We start from the raw sequence: 12,877 nt of genomic DNA, 5'->3' as shown, positions 1-12,877 counted from the left end.
ACTGAAAGCAGCAGCAGATAGTTCACCTCAGATCTTGAAAATAAAATAAACTGTTTCAAATTGAATTTTAAAACTGTAAAATAATGAAAATCAACACATCAGTGATTCAGCATCTACATTTAATAATGTTAAAGAGGTTTAATGTGTATTAATTAGATTATAAACCTTATCATTTTGTTGGAGTGGAGTTTCTGTCATGTTTTGTCTGATGCAAACAGCCAAATTGTTAAAACATGGTGTTTCAATGTAACCTGCTCACCCAGTGTTTATGTTTGTAATATTTCTGTTATTTGCTAATTAATAACCACCTCATGTGGAACTCTGAATCTGCCTCTCATTTTGGAGGCTGTTACTGTCCGACTCCAACAGAGGTCGCATTTTCAGTCATGGACACATGCTTTGAGAGCCTTCATGACTGAATGAATGACACCAAGGCAACACGGGGTGCTGAACTATAATTGGCTAAAGTGGCATTGGGTGGGTTAAATGGACCAAAACAAAAATGGACGTTCCAGGATGTAACACATTTTCAAAGCAGAATATCTGACTTCTGCATTGTTTTTCAGATAAAAAAAAGAATGTTCGCTTAGCATGTTTCTTAAAGATCTGCAAACATATTATGGTATTTTTATGCTTTAGAAGAATCAAAAACTTACATACAGCACCTTTAAATAAAGAAGTGTATGAGTGTATAAATAGTGATGTTGTTCCATTGACTATGCAGCGCTCTCATGACTTGTAAGCTGAAATTCAGAGGAAATGAAACTGCTCTGACTCTGTGACTTTCATGTTTCGTGAGTGTGGAAGGGTGTGATTATCGTCAGCGGTATTGCAGGCTCATCAGAATAACTCTGAGATCAGCTGAATCTGGCAGGAAGCTTCAGAAGTTGAGCTGGAGTTCAGCACAAAGGTGTTTTAAAGAGCAACTGTGTTTGTCTGCACCACAGGAGACCCAGCAGATCCCCACTGAAGAGGTGCAGCTGGAGATCTACCTGTCCAACGGCCAGAAGGTCAAAGTCAACATCCTCACATCTGACCAGACCGAGGACGTTCTGGAGGTCAGAATATGCTGCTTTGAGGCACTCGCATCTGATTCATGTTATCAAAGCTCTTAATCACTGCCAGGTTACTTTAGGTCATTTTGAATAGTATTATTCCCAGACATTTATTTTGGGCTTACCTGAATATCCTATACTTCGGTCTGAAAACACACTCATGTTCAGTCACATTTGCGTACAGACAAAATAATATGTTATGATCAGAAATACATGAAATATGTACACTTTTCTTTGATTTTTAAATGTGATTTGTCATTTGATTTTGTTACGAATTTTAACCTTAACAGATATACAGCTCTTTATTGTGCTATAATAAGAACAGTTTATATATATATATGGTGGTGCCACAGCACCCGCGAGACCTATATGAGACGGGCCGAGAGAAAAGGAGATGGGAAAAAAGGAGGAAAGGCAGAGTAGACCGAGAAAGGGGAGAGAGGAAAAAGAAAGAAAAAAAATTGGGGTTCGGTTCTCCAGACACGCTGCCACTTGGTCCTCCACCAGCTGAGAGATGCGACGACGTGCTGGGAGCCCTGTGGAGGAATCTATCCACCCTTCCGTCTTCTGGCGTCCGGCGGCGGTTCTCCTGGCTGGCTGGCGGCATCTCTGGTCTCCTGCTCCGCTCCTGCTTCGGTGGATGGATGCAGGCTCTGGCATCATGGCGGATCGCGGCGACTCCCCCGGGTTCTGTGGGATGGCTCCCTTCAGCACTTTCCCCTCCGGTGGTGAGCCCCGCGTCCCCTGCTCCTCCCCATGCTGGGAGACGGCAGCAGGCAGATCCTTTCCTCGCCAGCCTCAGGGCGCCCCGGCACTCTTGGCAGACGAACGGGTTTCTCCCCCACTGGGGTTAACTCCTGAACACTGGCCCCCCTCTCAGCGGCAAGGGCAACTGAACAACATGTCCCTCCTTCTCCCGGGTTTCGGCACCACTGTAATGAAGTTTACGGCCCTCTGGCCGCCGGGAAGAAGGAGGCGGAAAACCGACGCAGTTTTAAAATGATTTATTAATAACAGGGACGGCAGCTCCTCACGGAGACTGCCGTCAAACTGAAAGCAAAAGGTAAACAATATGCCCGGGCCCGGTCCTCTCTCGGCTTCCTCTGCCATCAGTCCTCCTTTTGTGGTCCAGAGCTCCTTCCGTGGGATTCGAGGCAGGTGCGCACCGCAGGTGTATCCACTTACACGGTGGCCTCCCTCCGTTCGCACGGCTCTCGGCCACGCCCCCTCGCCACATATATATATATATATATAAACCTTTTTTGTTATTAATCGTACTAGTATGAGCTTTCTGTCTTGTTCTTTTTTGGCTGATTATTTTTGTAGATCTGATTGTTATTTAGCATAACATATATATAAAAGCCTGAGTCTTTACGGCTTTAGTGATCATAGCTTAAGCTTTCCTATGTGCACCACACAGAGTCATAGGCGATCCAAGCTCTCATTAAAATGCACCCTGCACCCATATGCAGCACACACTGCTTTCTGCTGTGCTATTCAGTGACAGCATCGGCCCTAAGCGCACTTTAGCACCTGACATTTGTGAGAGATAAAAAGAAAAAACAGCGTAAATGCAGTAAAGAGTAACCTGATCATGGGATCTGCTTGGGTGTAATGTTTAACACTTGAGCCCACAAGATTCTGGAAAAGAAAACACTTTTATTTATATATATATATATATATATATATATATATATATATATATATATATATATATATATATATATATATATATATATATATATATATATATATAAATAAAAGTGTTGTATATATATATGTATATATATATATATATATATATATATATATATATATATATATATATTAGCACAAGAGGAGATCTTTTGTTTAAAAACATAGTTTTTTATTATAAAATCGTTTTTATTATAAAGTGTAATATGAAATCTTGAATAGTAAATAACAAAAGAATACATCAGGTAAAAATTGTACTTGGGGTCAATACAAGTTCACAGTAGGGAAAGGTCTAATGCTTGTGTTTTTTTTTTTAAGTAATTAAAGCAAATAAATACATAATAAATATATATTAGTGCTGTCAATCGATTAAAAAAATCAACTAATTAATCACACTTTTTTTTTGAAAATTAATCACGATTAATCGCATTTAAAAGACTGAAACTTGTAATTTTGGCTATTCAAATGTAAAATAATGTAAATGCAAGACAAAAACTATTTAAATTTAAAATATGATTGTTTATTAGAATTTTTGTTTAATTTGTAACACAGATTTCCTTAAACAACATACCCAAAATAAACCATCGAGATCCTGGCTTGACAGCTATATTTATTACAGAAATAAAAGCACAGGCATGTAGTGCCATTTGAATTTCAAAACAATCAATACCAATAAAGAAAAAAATTATTTCCAAGTTAGATTCTAAGTGGACTGCAAAAAAATGCCAAAATACAGGCATTGCAAATATCGAAAATGGAAAATTATAATAACAATAAAGAATTGAATACAAACAATTGTAGTCATTGTAAAATTGTTTTGCTGTGAGTTGAGAACATTAATTATGAAGTAGAAACAATTTGTAACTTTTTGATTTAGTGGCTACAGACAACAACGTTTAGGCAGGTTTGTTTCTGAGAACCGCACGCACAAATTCAGACCAGAGCCGTGCACAGAGGGTGGCCTGGTGGCTAGAGCCACTGCCCCTCTGCCCTTATTGGCTGAGGTGCCCTTCACTTTGCGATCGCGTTGAGCACCTGCCCCTATAAGAGTCTGTGCTTTGTGCATGGGCCTGACACAGACACACACACACACACACACACACACACACACAAAATGTGCGCAGGTCAGGACAGGGCAGCCGGAACGGCTCCCTTCTGATTCAACATGCATAATCGCGTTCATCAAATTTGCTTATACTTAACGTTGTAAAGTATGGTTGTATTTCACAAGGATTCTGACACAACAACGCGAAACATACGCTTTCGTTGCGTTTAAGGAGGAAACACGTCAAACTTAATAACACATTTGAGGGCTTATGCGGAAAGGCTGAGGAATGCTCTGTCTTTGACAGCTCGCAACTTCATCTTGCACTTACATGGACACCAATACTTCGATTTTAATATGATTAAGATAACACTCTTATTAAGAGTCAACCGTGTAAGCAGAGTTTTTGATTACCCTTAAGGACCACCGAGTCACGAAATGCGGAGGTTTTTCTTTCCGTTCGCCATGCGGTATCAAACTCCATTAAAACAGAAGTCATAAGTTGAAAATGACACACCTGAAATTGCATGAAACTCTGGAGAGTCTGGTGATGCGGCATTAATTGTTTTATACTAAAACTTGCCTTCAAAAAGTGCTTCCTTGGTCTTATCCATATTTCTTTGCATCTTAAACACAGGTCGAGCACAACAGGAAGTGAAAAAAAACGGCAAATGCGTTAATTGCATAAATTTTTTCAATGCGTTAAATATTTAAAATTAATCGCATGCTTTATTGCACTAATTTTGACAGGTCTAATACATATATATATATATACCTTCAGAAATGCTTCTCATAGATTTAACAAGGTACTGGAAATATTCCTCAGAGATTTTGGTCGATATTGACATTATAACATCAAGCAGTTGCTGCAGATTTGTCAACTGAACATTCATGATTCGAATCTCTTGTTTCGCCACATTCCTAAGGAGCTCTATTGGATTGAGATCTTGTAATTGTGGAGGCCCTTTGAGTGCATGAACTCATTGTCTTGTTCAAAAAACCAGTATGAGATGATTTGCGCGTTATCCTGCTGAAGGTAGCCATCAGAAGATGGGTACACTGTGGTCATAAAGGGATGGACATGGTCAGCAACAATACTCAGGTAGGCTGTGGGGTTAACACAATGCTCAATTGGTACTAATGGACCCAAAGTGTGCCTAGAAAATATCCCCCACACCATTACACTGCCAGCCTGAACCGTTAATACAAGGCTGGATGGATCCATGCTTCAACGTTGTTAATGCCAAATTCTGACCCTACTATCGGAATGTCACAGCAGAAATCGAGACTCATCAGACCAGTCAACGTTTTTCCAATCTTCTATTGTCCTATTTTGGTGAACCTGTGAGAATTGTAGCATAAGTTTCCTGTTGTTAGCTGACAGGAGTGGCACCTGGTGTGCTCTTCTGCTGCTGTAGCCCAACTACCTCAAGGTTGGACGCATTGTACACTCAGAGATGCTCTTCTGCATACCTTGGTTGCAACGAGTGGTAATTTGAATTACTGTTGATTTTCTATCAGCTCCAACCCATCTAGCCATTCTCCTCTGACCTCTGGCATCAACAAGGCATTTGTCCCCACAGAACTGCCGTTCACTGGATATTTTCTCTTTTTTTCAGACCATTCTCTGTTAACCCTAGAGATGGTTGTGCGTGAAAATTCCACCTTACTCAGACCAGCCAATTTGACACCAACAACCATGCCACGTTCAAAGACACTTAAATCACATTTCTTCCCCTTTCTGATGCTGTTTGAACTGCAGCAGATTGTCTTCACCATGTCTACACTCTGTAATGCATTGAGTTGCTGCCATGTGATTGATTAAAAATGTGCGTTAACGAGCAGTTGGACAGGTGTACCTAATAAAGTGGTCTGTAAATTTTATTGGCTGAAAACAGACTCTGTGACTGCATTAGTTACGTAAGACACAAAGGTCTGTTAAGAGCAATATTTTTAATAACATTGCCTAACATGGGTGCCAACAAATAGCACAACAGCTATTGATTTTTAATCGAGTTTGATCTTTTCTGATGCCTTTCCCTTCTCCCTCCCACTTCATTTACTGTCATCGAACTGTCCTATCAAATAAAGGCAAAAGTAAATCTTAAAAATAGGTAGCCTAACATTTTTCTCACCCTAAACAAAAATTAGCAGCACAAGTAAAAGTTTATTTTGACAAAAAGAATATAAAATGTTTTAATCAAGTCTGTGTTGTGTGATTTGCCTGCATAATGAATGTGTACAGTAGCTGTTTAACTGCTTTACTGTCATCCATTGTTGGGTAATAAAAAGAGCAGTGTGGATTGATAGTGTTTTAATGTTGTCATCAGGCGGTGGCCTCAAAGCTTGACCTTCCCGACGAGCTGGTGGGATATTTCAGCCTGTTCCTGGTTCAGGAGAGGGCTGACGGCAGCTGCACGTGTGAGTATATGATCAGATGTCTTTCATTTGTTAGGCTTTTATTTAATATTTCTTAGGAATCTGCTGTTTGTAGATATGGCCTGCTGGCTTCATCTGGAAAGTGGCTTGGCTGTCAGTAAATGGCATCTGAAAGTCAACACTCTTCCTCCGGACTGGCTGTAAATGCAGTCCTGGCAGCTCAAAAGAGAAGTGTGTGTTCTGTTGAGATGCTGCCCACACGTCTCAAAGCTAAACTGAGGTCAAGTAGACGAAACATTGGTCAAGCTGTTGTTGGCTTGCGTGCAAGCTCTGCTGTAGGCCTGTGATGCTTGTTAAGCAAACATTGTTGTTATTTTTAGTCATATTTAGGGATGGAGATTTGAAATAGCCAGGCCTTAAAGATTAATTTTTGGTATGCATCTTGTTGCTTACTCTTTTAGCCCGAAACATCAATGATACCTTAAATCATGCAGGTTACTTTTACTATAATATTTTTTTACTAATTTACTATTTACTAATATATTTTGCAAAGCCTTTTGATATAGGCCATTTTGAGGGATGTAAACAAAAACAATGCTCCTATATATGGTAATATGGTATTAATTGTTTACTGAGCAACATTAAATAACATTTTAAAATAGGAGTTTTCATATGATTTTCTAAACTAGTGGTTTTGACATGAATGAATGAATGCATAATAATCGTGATAACTGTGAAACTGTGATTATTCCTCAGACTATTATTGTACAAACCAAAATCTATAATTGTTGCATCCCTATGCCTATTTATATCCCTATTTTCATTCTATGTTAGCTTTAATGTTTTACTGAAAAAGTCAACCACTGTATTTATTGAAGTCAGAATTATTAGCCCCCTGTTTATTTTTTTCCCCAATTTCTGTTTAACTGAGAGATTTCTTTAACACATTTCTAAATATAATAGTTTTAATAACTAATTTCTAATAACTGGTTTATTTTATATTTGCTATGATGACAGTAAATAATTTTTGACACTTCTACTTAAAATGACATTAAAGGTTTAACTAGGTTAATTAGGTTAACTAGGCAGGTTAGGGTAATTAGGCAAGCTTAAAGGGGCTAATAATTTTGACCTTAAAGTGGTGTTAATAAAATTAAAAGCTGCTTTGATTCTAGCTGAAAATTAAACAATTAAGACTTTCTCCAGAAGAAAAAATATTATCAGACTTACTATGAAAATTTCCTTACTCTGCTAAACATCATTTGGTAAATATTTAAAGAAGACAAAAAATTTAAAGGAGGGCTGTTTACCTTGGATGACCTGAGCGTAATTAAATAAACAGAATATCTTTATTTTTAGGTGTGCTATCTTTGTAAAGAACAAGTCATTTAGAAAAATAATGACAGTGATGTTTACACAGGAAAGCCGTTCATACTCACTTCATAAAATGTAAAGAATACTAAAGATGCTACCAGCAAAAAAGAAATCAATATTTTGTCTCTAAGCAATATGATGCCTCTATCAGGTTTTGAAATAAAGTAATACATAACGTACTCTGGGAGAGAAGAAGAGCACTGCAATATGGTTCCCTAGAGGTTGAAAAACAACACACAATCTGAACAATGCTTCACTAGAAATAGATGTGGTTTTCCTCCTTAGTCTATTATAAACAATGTTTGTTGAGATTTTGCTGGCAGGAGTAAATGCAGCAGCAGCGGTATTCAAATTGGTTGTCACTGTATTGATTGATTGCAAATGGCCTGAAATGCTCTACACAGAAAAAATATGACTTGCTCTATCTGAAATGAAAGCGATTAAACTCTCACTGTGAGGAGTTGCGCTTGCTCCACATCATATTTAACAATATTCTGGCTTCAAGCGTCTTTTCCGAATGACCAGGACTGTGTGAATCATTTTTCTATGAAAACCCCCTAGAGACAAAATTATCGAGTTTCCTGAGTCCAGATTCTTTCATTTCTTTTGCAATGCATGTCATTTTAGTTTAGTGCGTAGAGCAAGTGGATTTGTAAAGAATACCTTTTTCCACAATTGTCCCGTTTCCAATTCTGCCTTCATTACATTACAGAGCTGAAAATCTTTCAAAGGATGAATCCCTAGGAGAGCCGTAGACTTATTGGAAGTGGACTTGTTATTTTTTCTTTCTTGTTCTCGAAACTGGGGGGCATTTGTGATTTTATGCAGATGTCTGGCAATGGCTCTCCTTGTCTGGATAAAATGCAGTCGTTTTGTTTATAGAACTTTCCGTGTCTCCATTTTATACGAGCTGTCATTGTTTGACTGCGTTTAGCGGAGAATCATCACGCATCCTTGAGGAATGACAAGCTGTGCACAACTCCCACTCTGTTGCCAGATCCTCCTCTAAAAAAAGGCTTAATCTTGTCAGATATGATGGAATACAGACCCCTGTACAATCCTTCCCAAATATGATTTGGCATACTGCCCGATCTTGGCAGAAATATTCACTGGTGAAAGAAATAATAATAATAAAAAATTGTGGAAAATAAATGTCTGCAAACAGAACCTGATTGTCGACTAACTGATGGTGAAGCTAAGATAAACAATTCAGTGCCAAAAACATGTCTGGACTTAAAACTGAAATAAATACAAATTACAGTGTTATATTTATATATTTGTGATGTATTATTGCACAACCAATCATGACATTTATGTCGAACAGAGGACAGCTAGCCAAGTGCTATGCAGGTAAACCCCACTCCTTTGACCTCTAAAGGTGCTCTAGCTACAGACGCTAGAGGCCATGGTCTTTAGCCTTCTGTTAGAGCAACAGACTCTCATGCAAAGAATCTCCAGTTTGATCCCAACTTAGCACAGGTTGGGTGCTGTAGGACTGGTGGGTTACACATGGGGGCTCGTCCGGGATGAGAATGAGGTTTAGGGGAGGTTTAGTCTAACAGAAGCTCGCTAGCGAAGTGCTATGCAGGTAAATCTCACTCGTCTGACCTCTAAAGGTGCTCTAGCGACACATGATCTTTAGCCTTCTTGTTAGAGCAACCGACTCCCATGCAAAGAATCGCCTGTTTGATCTGAGGCAAAGACTATAGAAAACACAAGATGTTTCACTTGTGTAGTTTTGAATGGGGAAAAATGTAACGGTCAACATGGCGAATGAAGCTCCACCTTCTAGTACAGGAGCCAAGCAGTCATCGCTAAAGACTGATGAGTCTCCGGGGGAGGGGCTTGGACCAGTCAATTCAATTCAATTCAATTCAGCTTTATTTGTATAGCGCTTTTACAATGTAGATTGTGTCAAAGCAGCTTCACATAAATGGTCATAGTAACTGGAACAGTGTGGTTCAGGTTTAAGTGTTTAAGTTCAGTTCAGTTCAGTTTAGCTCAGTTCAGTGTGATTTAATCATTACTGAGAGTTCAAACACTGAAGAGCAAATTCATCGATGCGTAGCTCTACCAATCCTGAACCATGCGAGCCAGTGGCGACAGCGGAGAGGGAAAAAAAACTTCACCTGATGGGAGTGAAGAAAAAAAACCTTGAGAGAACCAGACTCAGTTGGACACGACCATTTTAATTTCTCCGCTGGCCAAAAGTCTTGTGCAGAACTTCATTCGCCGTGGTTTATGCTGGAAGATGGCCTCAATGAAGACTCGTCTGTCCCTGGAGCGTCGCTGGAATCAGACTCATGTTCTCCACTCCCCACGAACATCAGCGCAGCAGCAGCTCAGGATATGGCCTGGTCCCGGATATGGAATCCTTGGGATCATCACGTCGCTGGTCTTGGATCCAATCAGTGACTCCGCCTAATCTGAGGACCTCGGGATGAGTATCCCCAGGTGAAAATAGAGAAAAGAGAATAATTAGCGTAGCTGCTGTTCATAGTGTATATAAGCAAGATGTAGAAGCCAGTGTGGAACCCGCTAGGTGATGCACTTAGTGTATGCTTTACTAAATAGATACGTCTTTAATCTAGTTTTGAACTGGGATAGTGTGTCTGAGCCTCGGACATTACCAGGAAGGCTATTCCAGAGTGTAGGAGCCATGAAAGAGAAGGCTCGACCTCCTTTACTTGATTTTGCTATTCTAGGTACTACCAGAAGCCCTGAATTTTGAGATCTTAAGGAGCGAGTTGGTTCGTAGCGAGACAGAAGGTTGGTTAGATAAACAGGAGCTAGATTATTTAGAGCTTTATAGGTGAGAAGTAATATTTTAAATTCAATACGAAATTTAACAGGCAGCCAGTGTAAGGAGGATAAAATTGGGGTTATATGATCATATTTTCTGGACCTGGTCAGAACTCTGGCTGCTGCATTTTGTACTAATTGAAGTTTGTTAATAGAGGATGCTGGGCAGCCAGCAAATAGAGCATTACAGTAATCCAGTCTCGAAGTCATAAAAGCATGGACTAGCTTTTCTGCATCTGAGATGGATAGCATATTTCGTAATTTAGCGATATTTCTCAGATGAAAGAAGGCAGTTTTTGTGACATGGGATATATGGTTTTTAAAAGTTAGATTGCTGTCAAATATGACACCCAAATCTTTTATAGTAGAGCTAAAGCTAACTTTGTATCCTTCTAATTGTAAATTGAGTTGCGAGATCTGCTGTGTGCAAGATTTAGGCCCAATAAGTAATAATTCTGTTTTGTCGGAGTTTAAGAGAAGAAAATTGTTGGTCATCCAGTCTTTGATGTCTTTGATACACTCAGTTAGTTTAGAAAGTTCAGACGTCTCGTCAGGTTTAGTTGAAATATATAATTGAGTATCATCTGCATAGCAGGGAAAGCTGATCCCATGTCTTCTAATAATGTCTCCCAGAGGTAGCATGTAAATTGTAAACAGTAAAGGGCCTAAAACTGATCCTTGAGGCACCCCATACTTTACTGGGCAGATTTGTGAAGGCTGTCCATTAAGATTTACAAACTGGTAGCGGTCAGTTAAGTATGACTTAAACCATTGTAGAGCCTGTCCCTGGACACCTGTAGACTTTAAACGATTTATGAGGATATTGTGGTCAATGGTATCAAATGCCGCACTAAGATCGAGTAAAACTAATAGCGAGACGCACCCTCGATCAGCAGCTAAGAGTAAATCGTTGGTTATTTTCACTAAGGCGGTTTCTGTACTGTGGTGAGCCCTGAAACCTGACTGAAACACTTCAAAAATATTGTTCGTCTGCAGATAAGAGCATAATTGAGTGGAAACAACTTTTTCTAGTATTTTAGACATAAATGGAAGATTTGAAATAGGCCTATAGTTAGCTAAGTTGTTGGTGTCTAGTTGCGGTTTCTTAATAATAGGCTTAATAACAGCTAGCTTGTAAGAGTTTGGAACATGGCCTATAGATAAAGAAGAGTTGATAATGTTAAGAAGAGGTTCTCCTATAGCAGGTAGCAGCTCTTTCAGTAATTTTGTTGGAATTGAGTCCAGCATACACGTAGCTGGTTTAGAGCTATTTATAATTTTTACTAACTCTTCATGTTCTATGATTTTGAAGCAGTGTAGGTTATTATTATGATTTAATGAAATATTTACAGGATTTGGAGTATAAGCCGGTGCAGAAAGTTTGGCATCTCCTATTTTCTGTCTAAAGCCTTCTATTTTATTACTGAAAAAATTCATGAAGTCATCACTACTAATTTGCGGTGGAGTAGTTTGTTCCAAGGATGACCGATTATTTGCTAATTTAGAGATGGTGTTAAATAAAAATCTAGGATTGTTCTGATTATTTTCTATCAGTTTGCGCAGGTGCTCGGTCCTGGCAGATTTTAGAGCCCTCCTATAGCTGGACATACTGTCTTTGTACGCAATTCTAAAGACCTCTAAATTAGTTTTTTTCCATTTACGTTCCAGGGCGCAGGTTGCTGTTTTGAGCGCACGAGTATGACTATTATACCATGGTATAGTTTTAATCTCTCTAGCCTTTTTTAATTTGATGGGTGCCACAGTATTTAGTGTGCTAGTAAAGATGGCATCCATACTGCTGGTTACTACATCAAGATCATTTGAGTTTGCGGGTGCATTACGAAATAGAGAGAGATCAGGTAAGTTATTTATAAATTCATCTTTAGTTGACGGAACAATAGTTCTACTAGGGCGGAGTATTGGAGCGGGTTTGCTGATTTCAGGTAAACATAGCTTATATAGTAAGAGGTAGTGATCTGTAATATCATCACTTTGTGGTATAATGTCTACGTCAATAACCTCGATTCCATAAGACAGAATTAGATCTAATGTATGCTTTAAGCGATGGGTTGGACCCACAACGTTTTGCTTTATCCCAAGTGAGTGTATTAAATCCATAAACGCGAGCCCTAATGTATCATTAGCGTCATCTATGTGGATGTTAAAGTCACCTACAATTAGCATTTTATCAGTTTTGACTAGTAAGTCAGAAATAAAATCAGCAAATTCTTTTAGAAATTTGACATAGGGTCCTGGGGGTCTATATATGGTGATTAAAGCGAGAGATAACATAGGTTTTTGTATAGTATCTGGAAGCTGAACATTAAGCGATAATACTTCAAAGGAGCTAAACATAAGTCCGTTTCTCTGTTTAATATTAAGGAAATCACTAAAGATTGATGCAACTCCACCACCACGACCAGTTTGACGAGCCTCATGTTTATATAAGAATCCTGGAGGAGTTGCTTCATTTAAGCTAATATAGTCATTTTGTTTCAGCCAGGTTTCAGTGAGACAGAGTGCATTA

The 12,877-nt window shown here is 38.9% G+C and overlaps 1 protein-coding gene across 3 annotated transcripts in view; it reads left to right on the top strand.

Moving 5' to 3' along the window:
* The window catches only part of snx17 (sorting nexin 17), a 75,549-nt gene that overhangs the window by 35,960 nt on the left and 26,712 nt on the right, over positions 1 to 12,877 (top strand). For all 3 annotated transcript variants that reach the window (XM_009294624.4, NM_001045157.3, XM_073933030.1), the window contains 2 exon segments: positions 948 to 1,058; positions 6,126 to 6,216. In XM_009294624.4, coding sequence (XP_009292899.1) covers positions 948 to 1,058; positions 6,126 to 6,216 — 202 coding nt within the window.

Source organism: Danio rerio, chromosome 20 (genome assembly GCF_049306965.1).
Source record: "Danio rerio strain Tuebingen ecotype United States chromosome 20, GRCz12tu, whole genome shotgun sequence".
Taxonomy (NCBI): domain Eukaryota; kingdom Metazoa; phylum Chordata; class Actinopteri; order Cypriniformes; family Danionidae; genus Danio; species Danio rerio.
This window is presented reverse-complemented; position numbering and strand designations above follow the sequence as displayed.